We start from the raw sequence: 19,846 nt of genomic DNA on the forward strand, positions 1-19,846 counted from the left end.
GTTACCTGGGTGCAGGTTGCTCTGAGTGAAATGTGTCTGGAAAAAACAGCAGATTGTTTACAGTCAATGAACGGACACATGAAGCCAGAACTGGATGTTGAGGCAATAAGCTCAGTAAAAAGTCCAGTTCTGATGCTGGAGCAGGTTCTGTACATGATTTAGGACATTTGGACCACCACTGACTTTCATTCATCCTTCATTTAAACTATAAGTACACTGAGGGATGAAGACCTCACTTGTAATGTACAAATAACAAACTGAGAGAGCACTATTATTATTATTTTCAAAGTTTGTGAAATAATAAAAAAAACATTGATTCTAGCCTGTAAGTATTAAAACAAGTGAAGCAACTAAAACAGCTGGAAGTAAAATATAATGAAGTTAAAAACCCGAATTGCCCAAAGGAATACAAAAAGCTTTAGATTATTGGGCAGGTTATTCCTGGTTGCAGGTTCATGGTGAGGAAAAAACAGGGGGTTGTTATAACAATTGTAATAATAATGATAATAATATTTTTATGTACAAAAATACTGATTTTTGATGTGGACATTATGAGCAATTTTTCCATTTTTTTTTGTACGATCAGCATGTGAATTAGTACTTTATTTTATTAAATTTTTTAACAGGTAAAATAACAGTTTAAAATGAATTTACAGTTTTGCTTCTGTAATACACCTAGTTTTACTTTAAAATAACAGGAAATATCTGTAAAATAAAAAAAACAAAAAATAAAAAAAAGATTATTTAAATGCAATAAAAATTTGCGGTAATTTTTTGGTTAAACACTGTAAAATAATGAATTACAATTTATTTTTAAAAAACCCACTAATTTCTGTGGTGAACACTACGTGCAGTTTTGGTCCATTTCTTCACAGTTAACATGCAAATTTACACATTTTTAAACTGTAATTTTACAAGTTATTATCTGCAGTTTGACAAAAACAGACACAATCTGTGGGATAACTGTTAATAATTCATAAAATTACTGTTAAAAACTATGAAATACACAGATTTTCTTTACAGTCTAGTTGAAAATTGGGTGATATTGAATTTATAATACCTCTTTTGTTCTCTTTTCAACCAGACGTGTGGATGTGGTTACAACACAAGTTTGTTTTGTCATTTTAATCATATGTCGAGCGATCGTCTGGGGGAGTTTGTACGGGCTCACAGTAAAAAGAAAGAAATGAGGTAATGTATAGTGGTAAAAGAAAACAACAGTACAAACAGTAAGAGCCTCATGAATAAATTAAACTTGGTCTCTATCTTGCATTACAGAGAGTGAGGGCCATCCAACCTTAGCATAAAACTTACATGATGAGTTATAATTACCACCAGTAATAAATCTTGAAGCACAATGATAAAGAGTCGATGCATGCGTGTATAAAATGTCGCCATAATCCACAATGAAAGTTGCCCTAATAAGTGTTTTCCTATAATCCAGTGAGAAACTTTACCAGAGTCCCTTCAGAGTGAAAACAAGTCTGATCACCAGAACTGACACTCTGGCTGCTCTCCCTGCCTCCCGGACAGGTACTGCTTTGTTACCGGGACCAGGTGGCGGCGGCTCCTCCATCCGTCTCCGTGGCAGCTAGAGGTGAAACTCCCATCAGCCAAATGAATTAGTCTCATTGGCTGGGTAATTTATCGATGTTTCCCTCTCCTGGGGATAATGGGTGTTCGGGGCGGCTGATTGATGAGGCGGCGTGGCGCGTGTCTGCCTCCACAGCGTGTCAACCACAGTCAACCCTCAGTCAAGTCCGGTGCGTCGTGAGTCGCCGGATTTGACTTATGTAACTCCGAGACCGACGGCCTCCCGAACATCAAATATGTTCGTTTGACAGGCCATTAATAGATTATGTGAAAGCCTGTTTTATGTCAGAGCTGCAGTAACTTAAAGCCTTCAGATGTCAGGAATAAGTGACCTCACCGGGAGGTAATAGATAAGCTGAAATCTGCACTGCTTGATCACTGTTTAATTGGTGCCTATGCAGAAGAAGCAGATATATTATGATAAAGCGTTCTCGTATCAGATTCGTACATCCTCAGCGGCTCAATACTGAAACCATGTTTGTGGGTCTGATATACATATTTTAATGCCTGTGGAAGCTGAGAGGCCCCAAGTCCTGGGAGTAAACATTATCTGGCTGGTGCAGTAGGTGGACGGAGGTAAAAGAGGACAGCCGGAGACATTTCCCCCGCTGCCTTGTAGCGCTGATCTGCCTGTAAAAAGGCCTTGAGTCTCTGGAGAAACGGTTTTCCAGCAGCCAGACTTCTGCCTCCATCTGTGACACTGACAAAATAAATGCTACTTGCTAATTTTAAAAGCGTGACCCAATATGTGTCCCGCTCTGCTAATGCGTGCTCTTGACCTCCTGCAGCTGCATCCAGAATGTCACAGGTCCCTGACATACAGCCCCTTTCCCCCTCCATTAAAGGATACCTGATCCGGCGCAGGCTTTCACCGATGAAAGAGAGCGAGCGGCGTGCGTAGGAAAATGGGCTCACAATGGTTCTTAACTCTCAGAGCCACTGAATGGCATTTATGAAGAGCCCTCTAGTCTTTCTCTTTACCATCACAAAGTGGCTCTCCTCTTTATGGTGTAAGAGATACTACAGATAGCAGCGGAATTGCGGGGTTTGATGTAGGAGGGCTTCAGCGAAACCAAGAAAAAGAGAATCAAATAGCTATTGTGTGCATGTACACGTTCACTCACCACCCAATAACCAAATATGAGAGGCTTCTGCTGGCATCTTACCGGGAATAGAAAAGTTTATCTGTGTTCGTGTGTGTGTGTGTGGGCGCCACTTCCCTCCTTTCAGTCTGTTTTACTTGTCTCGGCTGGCAATCTGCACATCTGTCTGCTCTCTGATCACAGAGGGAAGAGCTCCGCAGACGCAGCAGGACGTTCGTAGCCTGAAAAAACGAGCAGATGTGCGCCGCTCTCGAGCATCCTCTCACGCTCACCCGCAACATCCTCAAATGCTTCTCCTAACCTTTATTCACGCAGCAACTGTTCCGCTGAGCGTGCATGCTGTTTTCCAGCCTGCTTCGTATTCAGACCTGCATCTGCAGTGTGGAGGGTTTGCCTAAAGTAAGATTTCCTAACTTTTGTTGATGAGCAGCCACCGTGTCCAAACGTAGTAAAGACAAGGTGGTTCTTATATTTCACTTGATCACCTTTAACCAGACACCGTTATTCAACAATGATACTAAATATTTTAATAATCGTCTCAAACTCAGGCTCACAACCTCGTCACACATACACATTTTTAATGCAATTGAAGCCAGTGTCAAAGATTTTTCTAATATTTTCTTTTATCTGCACGGCTACCTAATTAGATTTTATCTGTACAAGGTCAAATACCTGCTGCGAGCACGATAAAGTCAGTAAAATGATTCGACAGTGATTCACACAAATCAACACAAAAAAGGTGGATCTACTGTCAACTTCACTCTTTCAGGAGCATCGACACTGAATGCATTTGTGATTATGCTTAAATTGCTTTTTAAACTTTAAACATCTTGCATCAAAGGTGCAAAGGAATATATTAAAATGGTGAAATAATGTAAAATGTAGAAACTGTGACAATAATGACAAATATTTGTAAAATAGTGATAGTTTTAGCTGATTTTAAAACAAAACTGGTATTTTGCAATCACACACTGTAAAAGCACAAATTTGTACTTTTGATGTGGACTTTATTATTTTTTATTTTTTATTTTTTTACAGTTTTAGCCATTTAAAAAAGAAAAACGCACATTTATTCATACTTTTTTCTGCAACGTTAATATTGTTATCTATAATTTGAAACAGTTAAAATCTGCAAAACAACACATTCAAAAATTATCTATTGTTTTTTATCCCATAATAACAACAACTTTTCACTTTAAACAGTGGTGAATATCTGTAAAACAGCATATTTAAAAAAATTAAATTAAATTAAAAAAAAGTAAAAAATTATGGTCAAACAAATTACCACTTGTAAAAATACAGATTTTTGTTGTGAACATTATTTACAATTTTGTTCAGTTTCTTTGTAGTTAACATGTATATTAGAACTTTAGAACTGAAGTGTGAGTTGTTCACATTAAGATCAAACAAACTTTACCTTAATGCTTAAAAGTATTAAAGTCCCTCTCCGGTGGTTGATTTATCTCCTAAAAACTCATCTCTGTGAACCATAAAATGCTTTAAATGTGTGTCTTCCTCTAGAACACACGGCTCCTCCATCGATTCCTTCGCTTTGTTATGTATGAATCCCCAGAAGTCTAAGACTGTCATCAATACGCTGCAATTTCAAGCTGTAAATACTCTGTCATGGTGTTTGTGTCGCTCATGATGTGTCTTCTAGTGTCGTTGAAACACTATACGGACATGTTAACAAGTTGATTTTTCAGTTTCTTCAGTGGTTACGGTTACAATCTCTCGCTATAAATCAGAACTTACTTGACTTTCAGCCCTTATATGAGCAGTAAATGGTCATGTTGTGTATACTTCTCTGCAACAGCAAGTTAGCAGTAACTGGGTCAGGGTAACGACCTCCACTTGGACTTGGAAGATGACATTTTTCACTGCAACAAATACGATCTAAATGTAAACTTTCCATCAACGTCTTTGAAAAACTTTCACTTTGAACCTCTGTCTTTTTACCAGCGACCGTAGTTCACCGCAGAAGTGTTTTTCCAATGAAAAAAATACGCTCACTTGAATGTGTCTTCACCTCCGTTCACATCACAAAGAAAGAAACTGCACTGATTCGTGTCTACCTGTGTCTCGGTATGGACTTTATTTGCTCTAAAATGTGCTGTGGTTGGAGTCTGAATGCAGGTTTCAGACGCAGGAAGAGCAAAAGATGAAAACTTCACTTCTTACAAATGTTTGTTTTTGCCTTTTTTTTTTTTACTGGACAGCTGAAGTGAAGACCTGGACAGGAAACATGATGTGAAAGAGACGGATTGTACAACAAACCGGTGATGTTGCAGTGAGATGGAATGCGCTCCATAAATTCAGCTTTTAAATTCAGTTATAAAAGAGACTATTTCTGTGTCGGAGGTTACATAGTTTACACGCACGCCAGCGTTTACTCGGTCATAGTGAAAGAGTGATGTTCATTTCCCATATCGCTCATATATTTCTCTTTACATTATCATATGAACCTCTTTATATGCTCAAAATTGCAAAAAAAAAACACATTACACGTCTTGCACACACACAAAAAGCAGAACTGTCATATTGTTTCCCAGCGATGTCCAAGGACCCGAAGCTTCACGCCGGCTGACGAGCTTCATTTGACCTCGAAGAAGCATGAAGAGAAAGAAAATTAAACCACCCAAGCAAGGAAAAAAAAATCAAATAACAAAGATGAAATGGCGAGCCGTTGCAGCACAGAAACCAATAACTTCCTCTAATGTCCCCTAAACCAGTGTTCCTTCCCTCCTCCTCCTCCTCCTCCTCTCGCGCTCCCGTCCTCACCAAGCAGTTGTGGCTATCACTCTCAACAAAGTGATGTAGTGGACTAGCGGCGGTATAAATGGATTTCGGCATCCCCGGCTATTCTCCTGTCCAAAGCTTCATTTCACTCCGTCTCGGCTCCCCTGCTAAGTTCAGTAATGGAGCTTTAAATCCCCTCTGTTGTTGGGTCCTCACTCATTTTGCTACTGGGTCGATGACAGAGCTCTCGCTTCTTGTGCCACCTTGTTGATAAGACTTCACTTTGTGCCTTGAAACACCGCTGATTACTTTCCCCGCTCGCGCTGACCGGCCACCTCCCTCCTCTGAATGCGGCCGAACCCTCTCGCACTCGACTAGTAAAATGACATTAATTCTGCCTCTTTAAAGACTCTGCGGGGCTCTTTCACAGGCTGCTGTATTTGTAGTATTAAAAGGGCAAATCCTGAATCGTACTTTTGATGTGTTGCAGCAGCTTTGGCGTCTTTATATTTCATATCATCAGCTATTATTGCAGCATTGTGTTTGTGTGTGTGTGTGTGTGTGTGTGTTTTCCAGTGCATGTGTGAGCAGTCCCATTAGAGAAAACAACAGAAAAACTGGGGAGAGGGGAAGAGACGCTGTGCGTGGGAAGTTTTCTGTAGCTGTGATCATTAAGGACGGGATCGTTGTTTTGAGGGAGTCGCATCTACTTGAGTGTTTCATGTTTTCGAGTTAAACTGATGCCTGTTTTCTGGCAAAGTTGCTGCGATTATGGAAGACGTGGCCCGACTTTCAACTCATCTCACTCTTTTGTTTCCCCGCAGAGGCCTTCGACCTGGTGCTGCGTCACGGCCGTAACTCAACCCTGACAATGCTGAAGTCAGAGTTCCCGGGTCTTGGAGGCGGCGCCCAGAGCTCGGTGGGGCAGCTCTTCCTGGACATGTCGCTCTACATCCTCGGCTCGGACTCCACGGTGGACCACATGGTGGCGGTGCTCTTTGGCCGCCTCTTCCCCCTCACGTACCGCCGGCTGCTGGGGGGCAGCGGCTCATCAGTGTCTGAGGAGTGCGTCAGAGGAGCCTGGAAGGACTCGGGGGCATTTGGGCCTTATCCCAAACTCATGATGACACGTCTGTCCCGCTCCCTCTTGGCCACGAGAGTCTTCCTGCAGGCGCTGAATCTGGGCATCGAGGTCGTCAACACCACGGACCATCTGCGACCCGGCCGGGACTGCAGCCGGGCCCTGCTCAGGCTGTGGTACTGCCCGCACTGCCAGGGCATGCTGGGGCCGCCCGCCTGCAGGGGCTTCTGCCAGGCGGTGATGCACGGCTGCCTCGGGGGCGCGGCAGAGGTGCAGCCTCACTGGAGGAGCTACATCGACGGACTGGGGAAGCTGGCGGGCGCCATGAGGGGAGAGCAGGACATGGAGTCCGTGGTTCTCAGCATGCCCTCAATGATTAGACAGGCTCTAAAGCACGCTGTGAACGCCCGCAGCCGCCTCAACACCCTGGTGAGCGCAGTCCAATAACACACACACTCACACTTAGCAAGGTGTCAGACTGTCAGTGGCTCTGGATTAAAACATAAAAACACTTACACTGGTGTGGCGGACTTCCTGGAGGCTCTGGTGAGGCAACGAAATTATCACCTGCAGGAGGTCTGGATGAGTTTAAAGGCCGAGCAGATGCCAAAACAAAGCTTACAGCTTCTAACACCACGAGACAGGATTGTTTTAATCAATGCAACAATCGTCTGTGTTGTCCTCCATCTAGACAGTTTGCAAATTAAGCACTAGAAACACACTAAGAAACATCCTCTTTCACTTCAGTCGTAGCCATTAGACTCATTACTTCCTGTTTTGGTACAAACTCCTATATGTGAGAGGATAAGTGGATATTGTGTTTCCATATCCTATAAAAGCTGTTTATTCTGTGCCTATGACTGAAAAGTATACGTACGTTTGAGCCTATACAGAACCATGACCATTACGGTTCTTGTCTGGCTGAACCGACTCACTTTCCTCCTGTATGGACGACACCATGCAAAAGATTTCAAATCAGAAGTTTTCATTTTATGGACAGAAACTACAGCACTGTAACAGTGTTTGTGCTGCTTGTCAAAAACTGTCGCCTACATGTTTTTTGAGTGCATATGACAAGAGTGCATCATGTGACCTGCAGCTGTCACAGTTCATCCTCGTCTGCTAATTTACACCCCGATGGAATAATGATGCATTTTGTTAGGGATTCGGTGCGATACTACAATGCTATACCTCAAACCAACGGTTTTGTCTCCCCCGTTTGGAAGTGAAAGTGCTTCTTTTTCTACAGCTGCTTAGTCTGACTCACCAGATGTAGACTGTGGGTATAAGTCTGCTGTCGGCCGTTCATTTGAGCCAGGTTCACTTCTACTGTCTGTGTGTTACCGTTTTCAAAATCTACTTCTCTACTGGAAAGAGTGACAACCTCAGTGTTACGAGCCAGCCTCTAGGGTCAGCTGGATGTCACAGTAACCAGATGGAAATGGTTCAGGCAACACAGTTTATTGAACATAACAGAACGGTGACAATACAAAGAAAGCTGGTGGATGTTGCTAAAAATCAATGAACCAAACGAAGGCTAACAGAGTGTCAGAGCTAGCCAACAGAAAACCAAACACCTTATCCAAAATTAAATCTGATAGCAACAACCGCACATAGTAAAAGAAACTAAAAAAAACTAGTGCCTCAAAACACACAGGACGAAAAGCACAAGACACGAGTAACTTCTTCAGAACGTTGCTGCTACCGGGAGTCAGAGTCTTCACTAAGACTCTCTCGAACCCCCATACCAAGTTCGCAGCTGCCGACAGAAGTCACATTACAACAAACAAACGACAGAAACCGAGCGGCACCAGGGCGGACTGTTCACACTAAATCCCAGCCAGCCCCGACTGAAAGGTTGCTGGTTGGTTTTATAGCCAGGTGTGGTGATTGCTGGGGTGGTGGTGGTCCAATCAGATGTGACCGGAGGCGGGGAGAACAAGGACCGGAGTGCAGGTCTTCAGCTCCAGGTTAACGAGCTGAGATGACTGACAGCTGGTGTCCTGGAGCGAGCTCTCAGCCAGACACAGCTGGGCCTGCACAGGTCATCTCCATACACAATGGTCACAAGTCCACAAAAACAGCACAAAGACCATGGGCCGTAACACTCAGCAACCTGCTACACTGAAGATTTCAACCAGACCTGCTCGCTGCTAACCCGTCACTATCTTAAGTCAACACTGAAGCAGCGTCCTTGGCTTAACTCCACCCAAGACGACTGTGATTGGTTTGAAGACATACCAAAAAGCTAGAGTGTTGCTTCCCCTCCAATAGCAGGATGACAGCGTGGTGCAGCCGGACCAATACATCCTACAGCCTGAGCTGAGGAACAGGAGGAGGCGTCACCTTAAACACAGCACCGATCTGTCAGAGCGATCAAGGTTTATTGCCGTATTAATTGTTGATGAGATAATGATGCCACAGAGAAGAAAATGACACCAGCAAACGATCCCCGCTGGCTGCTCTGCTGTGTATTAAGTAGTTTTATGTTATTCACCAGCCCGTTCGCTAATTTAAGATTCAATCGTTGCTTTTCATCAAGACTAACCATGTTGTGCTTGTGTGAGCCATGTGGTCGAGGAAATTGTATGCGCCGCTTTTGCTTCTTGAACTGAGCGTTGCATCCGACATGCGTGCCTACTGAGAGCACCACAGATTCACACTGCAATAGATTTAAGGCACGTCATGGAACATTATCACAGGAAATACCATGAAAAGTGTGACTGTCACACAAGGACAAGATGGTTTAAACCCTCGATCAGATGCGCTGCAAAATATACAAGCATGGCTATTAAATAATGAGTCTTGACTTGTGTGACTTAAAACACAGCATGCGTGAAGGAACCACATTGATTAGTGGCCAAACTCCTGAAAGTTTCAATCTGCCTGAATACTAAAAACAAAAAAATATCACTTTAGCCTTTTTTGTTTAATAGCCACACATAATATATTCTAAAATGCGACATTTGCTGATTGCATTGTTTTAAATGTCGACTTTGAAACTGATGGATGCTTAAAACGTATCTATGCCTTTCCTTTTTAGGCTGTAATCCTTCCTATGGAGTTTCTTTTTTTTATCTGAAACATCAAAAACTTTTCTTGAAAGCTCCACAATCCTGCTGTCGTCTGCTCCGTCTTTGCTGCTCTGGTCGCTCACCTCTGCAAGCCAATCATTGCTGGTTAACCTAAAATGCATCACAGCCGGCACAAAGAGCAGCAGAACTTTGAATTAAAACTCTGCTATCGCTGCAAAATGCAGAGATTTACCAGCACTGATAGGCCTAATCCGCTTCGTTTGAACTCGCTTATCAGTGGCCGCAATGTAACGGACGTTCATTTACATACAAAAGTCCGGTTCACACTGCCGGCATGCATCTTTGTATCCCCGCTAGACCTGCTATAACGCGTCCTGAGTGCAGGAGACGACAGGCCTGAACATTTCTATTTTTTATTGGACCAACATACAGTTTCTCTACATCCAACCCAAGAGTGTCATCTTGGTCTGAGTTGAACCAACAAGGAGAAGCATTAGGCAGACATGTGAGGAGGAGGAGGTGGAGGAACTAGCTTGTGTTTTTCGGTTCAGTCAGACAGATGCTGCCAACACGTCTCGTTTAAACTCGTCTCTCGCTCCCCGGCTGCAGTGACCCGTTATGTGTGATTCTTCAGCTGCGATAAAACCGTCAGATTTGCTCGTAGCCCACATGAGAAGTGGGAGAGAAGTGCTCATGAAATATGAAGGCCTCTTTCTGCCAGAGTTACAGAGCTGGATGTGCTTTTGCGTCGGTGTAACTGCTGAACTTTTCACTCTCACACCCTGAATTCCCGCGGTGACCAGGTTTTCACTCAGAACCCATCATTTATTAACACACAGGTTGACCTCACTTACTCTGCAGCGCCAGGGCGTGGCGGCATCCGTGAATCCCAGACTTAGGGGGGGAAACGGCTCTCACTCTATCTCTCTGGTGTGCCAGTGTGTTTGAGATCCTTATCCAAAATTAATTAACTCCTGTGTGGGTTTATTTAAGACTGCAGTCACCACAGATCACTTTACATTGTGTTTATGGCTGTGGGTCTGGTTCCAGTATATGGGATTAAAGCTGCGATGACAGTGCATTGTTTGGCTCAGTGAAAGGTGGTGTGTGTGTGTGTGAGTGTAAGTGTGTGAGTGTGTGTGTGAGTGTGTGAGGCTTTGAATGTAATCTTGCAGAGACACTCCTCTCTCAGCGGTGTCATTGAAGGGACAGAGGCATCGTCTCCCTAAAGGCTAATTTTGTCTCACTGAGGAGTCATCGGAGACCAACCAGAATTAGACAACACCTGATTAGTTCACCTCAAATAAGCAGTTTAGCATTTAGCTGAGGGAACTTGGGGATTAAAGGACCATTGTGGTGGTGTCCAATATTTTAATACCAATCACAATGACCTCAGAGTCTGGCTTAAAATATATAATCAGCTTCTTTTTTTTTTAAGCTTATTTTTGTGTCATTTACATATTTGGTAATGTGAGGCAGAGCAGGAGCAAATTAATGATTGCTTTTGCTAATAGTGATGATACCTCCACCGTGCCAGCTGCATTCATAGATTCTTCTTAATAACTATATTTGTACAGAACTTTTTAAGTTCCAAAGTGCAAAGACAAACTTTAAATTAGAAAACATATACAGCAAATAAATAAGATTGCAAACATGCAACAAAAACAAGATACGGCAGGTCAACAGCTGCTAAAGACCGTTCTAGTAAAAAGGCTTATGAGTGGCAGTGGTTTAAGGTACTGAAGGATTTATACTAGTGGGAGCGCTTAGGTACTTTCAAAAGAGAGGATTTTTTAAAACTAACTTTGCATTATTTGTCACACCAACACAAACAAAGTTCATCGCAGGTTACAAAATATGATGTAATGTCAGAGAAAATGACAAAACAAGCATCAGGTTGCTAAGTGTACAACAGAGTCGCCAAAAGTAATGAAACATGTTCACTGTTAATTTATTACTGACGAATATTCTGCTGTGTTTTCTTTTTGCTCGTTTTTTCAGAGGAGGGTTTCCAGATGTTAACAACACCTGGCAAGACTTTATGTTTGTAGATAAATGAGACCGTTCCAGTGGAAAAAAAAAATGGTGCAATCAATGTGTTGCTTGTAGGCGATCCGTCTTTGTCAGGTTTATGTCTTCCTTCATGACCTTCATCTTGACCTGAAAGGGGCAGTCGGTCACAGCCCGGCTGTAATGACCAGACGTTTCTTTTAGGTATCGATTTCTTTTCAGTGATTTTTACAATTGATTTTGCCTTTACGTGACAGTGGACACACTGGAAATGTGTGTACCTCTACATTAATGTGGCTGCCAAAGACCAAAATTTTCAAATTAGTTAAGTTCCTCACAACTAAATATTCCTGTTGATTAAACAGAAATTTTGATTTAAATTAATCCAGTAGTTAAGAAATAGCACTTTTCTTGAGTGGAAGCATATCTTGTGAAATCTTTACTATGATGAGCTGCATTAGCTGCATTGGGTTCACACCATCTGCAGATAAATGATGTCATACTGGTTTAAAAGTGTGGCTAATTTCAGGTCAACAAGTGCTGCACCTGCCCGAACTTTAAGACTTTAAATCAGAAAAAAAAACACCCCAACAGGTAGATTCATTCATGCAGATGAACCTGTTTGAAGTCTGAAGCATCTGTTAAACGAAGAGAAAGTTTAATTCTAACAGTCTGACTTCCTGTTTCTTAACATTTCAACCACATCTCCTGTTTTCATTCTTTAAATTACAATAAAATAAAGTGTCAGAGCTCACAGCACCAAAAAAAAAAAAAAAATTCCTCTAAAATAAACATATAAACTAAAGGACCTGCTTACTGCGTTGTTCCAGAGCTTTCAACCACATCCCAGCAGATAAAATTAATTTAGGTATCTCTCGAGCGGACGCATATGTTGTGCGATCTTTACTGTGATGAGCTGCGTTATCTTTTCCGACTGAGTGGGTTCACACCATCTGCAGGTAAACAATGTCACACTGGTTTGGAACGTGTGGCTAATTTTAGCAGTGCTGGCGTCAGCGTTCTTCTTTCCTTGCAGGTTAACGTCCACATTACCTGCGCTGAATGTGAGTCCACGTCGCTCAGGTTAAGTGGTTGTATGCCGGTTTATTCTGACACAGCCTGCATTTAACTTCCTACATTCAACTTCTATATAAAAAGATGCTTGCTAATCAGACACAACAGTTAGCCAGTGTTGTACGCCATTAAAACATCAATAACTTGTTTACCCAACTAGTATTTCAGCTGCGGATGAGTGGGGGTAGCAAAGTTTTATCATTTAGTTGAGTAATTGCACATATTCCTACTTCACATCTTACACAAAGTGGCTTTGAAATAATGTTAAATATATGTACAGATTTTTTTTATTTATATTTTTTAAATGTGCAATAATGATTCCTGATTCTGTTGACCCAAAACAAACCAGGAAGGCAAAGTATATATCAGTGACATCTTGAATTTTGGAGCAGGAACAACATTTTTTATCAACAACAACAACATTTTTTTTAAAAACAAAACTGCATCAACACACGCTGAACATAACAAACAACAATGAAGAGTTAAATCACCAACCCAGACTGTCCTTCCAACAAGACTGACAGCACACATCATGTTTTTACATTCAGCAGACAAATTCCTCTGCTGTGAAAAGCAATAATCATGATGAGGGCAAAGAGAAGAAGTCTGGTTGTGTTGCTCTACGCCTCCATCAAGCCCAATCTCCTATAAAATACATTCTTTTACAGCTAAACTGCATTTTCAATTATGTTTTGAAAGAAACACATTTTCTCCCCGGTTTGTTTGTGACATATCACAGATGTGTTTTTATTTTATTGCTTTTCAACTGTTGCACCTTCAAAGCCAACCAATTGAATATTATAGTAGATGTGAAAAGAGCTTCCAATAAGTTGTGAAAAAATGCATTTTAACCGAACCGTGACACTTAGCTGTGAGCTGCAGGCACCAAACAGGAGCACATGTTTCGACACAAATACTGCCAGATACTAAATAGTTCATTAATTAAAGTTATTGTGTTTCATTTATGTTTTTCTGAGGTTATTTTAAGGACTCATCAGTGTCAATGAGGCATCTTTCAATAAGCCACATTGGAGCAAACCAAGTGGACTGAGTAGAGAGGAAAGACTGAGAATGAGATGTTCTGTTTGCTTTATTGTTTGTTGAAATTAAGTGGGATTAGTTAGTTTGAGTGGAGAGTGTGTGTTCATATGCTCCCTGGGGAAGCTGTATAAATCATTGTACATATTGTATATAAACTAATTGTAAGCCTTGGAGTAGACACCACCCCCCGTCCTGGATGGTAATGGTAGAGGCCAGTGAGTTTAGAACTGGGTGGTTTTCGGTGGTCTGGTTGTGGGAACATGTTAGACTCCATGCTGTGTGAATGTGCCTGTTTTAAACATGACAACTCAGTAACAGACTTCATCCTCTCTCAGGTGAGAAGGACACCAGTGTTTAAACCCAGAGTGCATAACCAAGGAGCAAATGAAAACTAAAGCACGAAGTGTGTCAGAAAACTTCCAGGACTGGTGTCACAAAAGATAGATTTCAAACCCAAACTACAAACTACGAGTTTTCCCCTTCAGACAATCAACCAGCACGTCTACAAAGAAATCCTCTTGCACATTTTTCCTCTTCCCCAAGCTCAAGGGGATCATCAAGGGAACCTGTTTTGAAGATGTGGAAGACATCAAGATGGCTGTGATGATGGAGCTGCAGAGGATCCCAGAAGAATCCTTCCAGGAGTGCATGGCGGCGTGAAGAGAAGGCTGGGAAATGTGTTAGACTCCAGGGGAATTACTTAGAAAGAGAAAACTTGTAGTTTGTAGTTTAGATTTGAAATATATCTTCAGTGACACCAGTCCTGGAACTTTTCTGACACACCTCGTAAACCCAATGAAGTTTAAGTGTAAAAATAAGTCTCACACAGGTAGCTAGTCAGTCCTCTCCTTGCTAAAGTCTTGGAAATAAGCCTCCACCATACTTTCGTCCTTGTATTGTGAACATCATGGCTCTTGAAAAATGGAAAACTAAGTGATAGCGTTACCTACACTGTAGAAAATGTGTTTCTTTTAGCACTTTACTAAGATGCAGGTGTGTTGAACAGTGATGTATTTTTTGGGAGACTGGGTTGACCCATAAGCTTTAGTCAAAAAACGGAGTTCAACACAATTAGTTTCTAGTTTCAAACTGACAGATAGCTTTTTACAAACCGTGATCATTCTCTAACCTTAACCTTACATCAGCCCAAACCTATCCAAGATGAAGTTTTGCTCCTGAAGTTCACTAAACCTGCACCATACCGCTATCAATTTGTAATATGTATTGACTTTACCCGTGTAAATTATACAGATTTTGGAAGACTAATGATGCTGACAGGCAGAGTGGGACAAGAGAGTCTGGGAATAACCAGCAGAAAATAGTCCAAGTAAGCCTGAAAGCAAACCGCTGATTCACTGCTGAGGGTATTTTTATTCAGCCTTCATTCAAACTCATAATATGAGGTATGGGAGTCTCAATTACAGTAATTTGTACCTGAGCTCAGATCAGAGCTTCATTTGGAGCATTTGTTGGACCAGAGGCGTATTATCTATATCTGGTCTCTGGTTGTTTTTTCTAAATCTGTTGCATCTGTGTTGTTTTTGCAGTTGCACACTTTAATGTCTTTATTTTGCTGTGTATGTTTACTGCAGTATATTGGTGCATTAGACGCCTTACGGTGCATTTTTCATTCACTTTAGTTTGCTGTACTCATAGTATATTTTACACTTTATTGCGCAATTTCTAAATTATTTCCTATTTTGACCCTATTTCTGCTGGTGGTCACTTTCCTCTTTCTGCTACCATAACAACAGAATTTCCTCTTGTGGATCTCTGAAGTATTTCTATTCTTATTTATTCTAAAGATCTACAAATGTAGGTACGTTTTGGCAAATGGTTAGCAGCGGTGTAAGCTACAACTGCACAAATCCACCGCCGTGGTTCTGTGACTCCTGCATTTTGCTTTGAGCATTAAGTAATCTTCCAGTTCAATATTTTGTACAGCGGCATAATGGATCAACAGTGTCGCGTGTCTTGTTCTGCGGTTTCATGCCGAGCGTGTCGCAGCTGTGGTCAGTATCTCTCACTTAACCAGCCCCTCGAGTGAGAGCGCGGACCCCCGTTACCGAGGGTGACAGACGGATCGACTCTATCTGAGTAAAAGGGTCCTCGAGGTGTGAGGGAGACGTCTCTGCTCTCTCTCTGCTCTCTCTCTTCTTCCCTTTGCCGACTTGAAACATGTAACTGTGCCGAGGAGATGACCACTCATGGTCCATCCGCCGGCCCACTCCCTGGCATGTTAACATTCATTTCCTCCACCTGGCTGCGGCTCCAGCGTGAATCAGCCAATGTTCACAGAGACGGCGAGGGCAGCCAAGAAGCCCTGCAGCTCCAATCTATTCCCCTGTCAACTTCCCAGCCCTCTCCTGGAGTTTGATGTCATCCACCTCCGTCTTTACATCTCATCCTCAACATCCCTTTCTCTCTCTCCTCTCTTGCTCTCTTTCATCCCCCCTCCTCCACCCCCACTACATTTATTTCTTCCCCCTCTTGTTCGTACGCGCTGCTGTGAGAGAAGATGCATGATTTATGAAGCTCTATTTTTACCGAGGAGAAGGGAAAGAGCGACAAAAAGAGAGAGGGAGAGAGAGAGAGAGAGGGGGAAGAATAGATGTGTGAAGAGCGAGCCCAAGGGGAAGGAGGACAGGAGAGTGTGGAGGAGACATCCATCACCCCGCGACCCCTCGGCTGAAAATGAAGACGGGAAGTAGGTTGAGACAGAAATATGATGGATCTGACCAAGATTAGAGGAGATGTACTGCCGAGCACGCGGCCTGTGTGTTGTTACACACTCGACACAGTTGGGTGCTCGGTTATAAGTGTAAAATCAAATACCTCTTGTCAATAACGCACTTTTCATCGTCGCCGTCTTCCTCTTTGTTCACAGAAATATCTCGGGCAGATCGAATCGCATCCAAACTTGTTGCTTCACCGACGGAAACAAGAGCACTAATTAAATCTGGGCTGCATTTTTATTACTTATTAATCCACTCAAACATGTGAGCAGCCACAGTCACAGGAACCAGACTGTAAAAGCTATTCTATAACATATCAGCCAATTCATTATTTATCCAGTCAAGCTTATTTATTATCACTGATATATAATTAATAGAAGTCTTGTTTTGCTTGAATTATAGAAGACACTCTGTGGTATTTTGAAAGTCCCTAAAGGCTCAATTTGTTGTTTGTCTGACAATGTAAATTAAGACACATTTGCAAGTATAATTGAAAGCGGAGAATTTGACTTAATATCGCAAAAAAAAAAAAAAAAGCATTTTGTTTGTTTAGCTGATCATAATTGAATAAGAGACCAAACAAAAATGAAAGACAAATCCAAAACCAATTGGTTTTATGGGTTTTGCTTTAAAAAAAAAGTCTGAATTCGAAGCAGTTGGCGGTTGTTCTGCTCGTTTTTAGTGCAACATGAAGTCCTGCACCTCTGTGGAAACAGCACAACCACGACTAGGAGTAGAGAGAACTCAAAATGTCACTTGTGCCGTATGACACAGATAGAATGCCATAAATCATTAAACAGGCAAAAACAAAAGTTGAACTTCTTTTACTATTTATTCGAGAACATTTAAGAAAAACCTGGAATCAATGTGCACAGTGTGTTTCTCAGGCTCCCGCAGATGTTGCCAACGCCGGGAAAGTGGGATGAATGGCAGATCCACATGGAATAGATATTTTTCTATTTACACTTCACAACCTCTACAAACGTGACTCTTTTTCACGCTAGACGGATGTTTCACTTTGCAGAATGTATCCTCCAACAATTCAATGAGAGCTTTTGAACCATGCGGCATTTTTTTGTTTTTTACAGGACCTGATGTAAACAGTTTGTTTTGGGCAATTTTTTGAATAAGACGTAGAAGAAAGCATCTAGATTTCCCCCTGATGGAACCACATGTGATGCATGACACATTTACTGACCACTGGAAAGTTCATTTTGAATAAATTCTTCCACTATTTGTTCCTCTAATAGTGTAATTTTAGTGATAAAGAAAACATGCTTCTAGCAGTTATTGGCTGGTTTTTGTTCCTATGATATTGTTCCTCACGGGAACTTGGTTTCCCCCCAAATTAAAAACCCGCCCCCCCGGGGAAAACACACCAACAAGGCCGGAAAGAAAAAAAAATCGGTGAAAACCTTTTGGGCAGAATGACACATAATAAGCAATAAATAGTAAAAAAGACAAAAACAAAAGTTGAATTGACAAAAACTGAAAAAACCTTCAATATGTAAAACATGTTCGATTAGATTTCTGTTTTCAGACAGCTTGCTTTGATAGATTGTGTAATTTTAGTGATTTAGAAATCAATCAATCAATCAATCAAACATGCCTTTCAACCCCCACAAGAGATTTTATTGTTCAGAGAATTAAAAAAACTAAACAAAAAAAAAACTGTTGAACCAGCTTCTAAACCAAATGTACAAACTAATCATCACATCTAATTATTCATAATTAGGTTACAAATTTCCTTTTGCATAACATTCTTTGCTCCAAGAGCCATTTATCAAATGTTCCCTGGTCTCTCATTGCAAGCAATCAGCTCCTCAGTGCGTCTTCTTCGGGGCATCTTTCTAATTCCTTGGACCCGATTTCCACGTTTGAAGAAAACATCTTGTCTCTGCTTCAGACTCCTGTTTCAGCGGCATCAGAACACTGACGATAAAATCAAAACACGTCACGCTTTAATGACTTTTCACAGCTCTGAATGCTTCAGGATTTGCAGAACTACGTGTGAGAAGTGTGAAATCCATTCGTCACACAAGTGTCTTCTTAGCGCTGATGCACAAACAACTAATGTTTCATTTTAAATTAGACTCTCATCTGCACATCGTCTATTTTAGAGAGATTAGCATCCTCATTTCGGTTTAGTATTTAGTCGTCTATGTTTAGCACCGACAATTTTTTACCAAGGGGGGTGACTTCTCTGATCCGTCTGTGTTCTAAAATTTTAACTGAACCTGTTCTTCCATTGGTCCAAACTGGTCATATCCTTACATTAAGGTCTGACTTGCATTTTACCTCCAACTCAGCAAGTCCCAGCCAGCAGCTACATCTGCCGGAAGGGGTACTTGTGGAGTTGCCAGAGGGTAAGATAGTGGAAAAGCTCAACTAATTTGAAATATATCTTTTAAAAAAAATGTGCTATGTAAAGCATCCTGTAGATGGACATTTTTGCTAATAAAGCAGCTTGCTGGAAATCTGTAAAATTATGGTTTACCTTTGACAGACATCTGTCAGCTCTGTCTGGCTAATATGACACGTTACGGTGTGAAGCGGCAGCTGGTGGCAATGATGGTTATTATATTTGTAACATTAGCATTTATGGAAATTCTGCTCGGTCTTAAAAATACACCAGACAGTGGATGGATGTAATTTAACAACTCACATTCCAACACTTTCTCAGCCTAAAGCATCAGTCTGCTTCTCTCACTGTCTCCTAAACAAAAACTCTTAAAGCATTTTCAAACACTGAGCCTGATAAACAGCAGAGTTTAAGCATTTACTCCTGCGGTTTCAATGCAAGACCATCCACAGACTTCATTAAACTCTGACCACATATCTGAAGCTAACAGCCAGTTAGTGAGCGCATTCTGAGGTAACACTCAGGTATCCACACCTGCCTGGGATCTGGAGATAATGAATGAGTGATTTTCTGCTTATTATTTTTGCGATTCCTGCAGTTTTAGGCACAAAAACAACTTTTTATGTTGGTCTCTGAACAAGTCATTTGGCTTGTTTTCTGACACCTGACTGCATGCACATTTTACTGATGACATGATTTGGAAGCAGGTTACACTAAGCTGAAAAGACATTCCTCCCTCCAACCAAGTCAGTTGGAACCACAGATGTATTAAGAGAGCTAGATATGGCACAGCCACTCGGCTTTGCTGCCAATTTTTGCTACGAAAAATTCCCCTGTGGCCCAAAAAACATTTCCCCATAGATCCTGTCTTTAAAATTGTTGACAGGATGCCTCCAACTGTAACCCAGCTCGGTTTTACCCTTTCGTTTATGAATTTTTAATCCATGAAGGTTTTATATTTCTAAAATCTCTCCAACACCGAGAAAAGTAAGTTTCGTTTTTGCAAGGTCATCACAGTGTAAAGTCTAAGAACTGAGCACTGACTGACTTTGAGACAAACATGGCCACGGTGA

The 19,846-nt window shown here is 41.6% G+C and overlaps 1 protein-coding gene across 1 annotated transcript in view; it reads left to right on the forward strand.

Moving 5' to 3' along the window:
* gpc3 (glypican 3) overlaps positions 1-19,846 on the forward strand; it is a 142,266-nt gene that overhangs the window by 75,431 nt on the left and 46,989 nt on the right. Inside the window, exon 3 of the mRNA XM_008282187.1 lies at positions 6,260-6,945. Within this exon, the coding sequence (XP_008280409.1) occupies positions 6,260-6,945 (686 nt within the window). The remainder of the gene's footprint in view (positions 1-6,259; positions 6,946-19,846) is intronic.

The sequence above is a fragment of the Stegastes partitus genome, unplaced genomic scaffold (genome assembly GCF_000690725.1).
Source record: "Stegastes partitus isolate 25-593 unplaced genomic scaffold, Stegastes_partitus-1.0.2 Scaffold263, whole genome shotgun sequence".
NCBI classification, from domain to species: Eukaryota; Metazoa; Chordata; class Actinopteri; family Pomacentridae; genus Stegastes; species Stegastes partitus.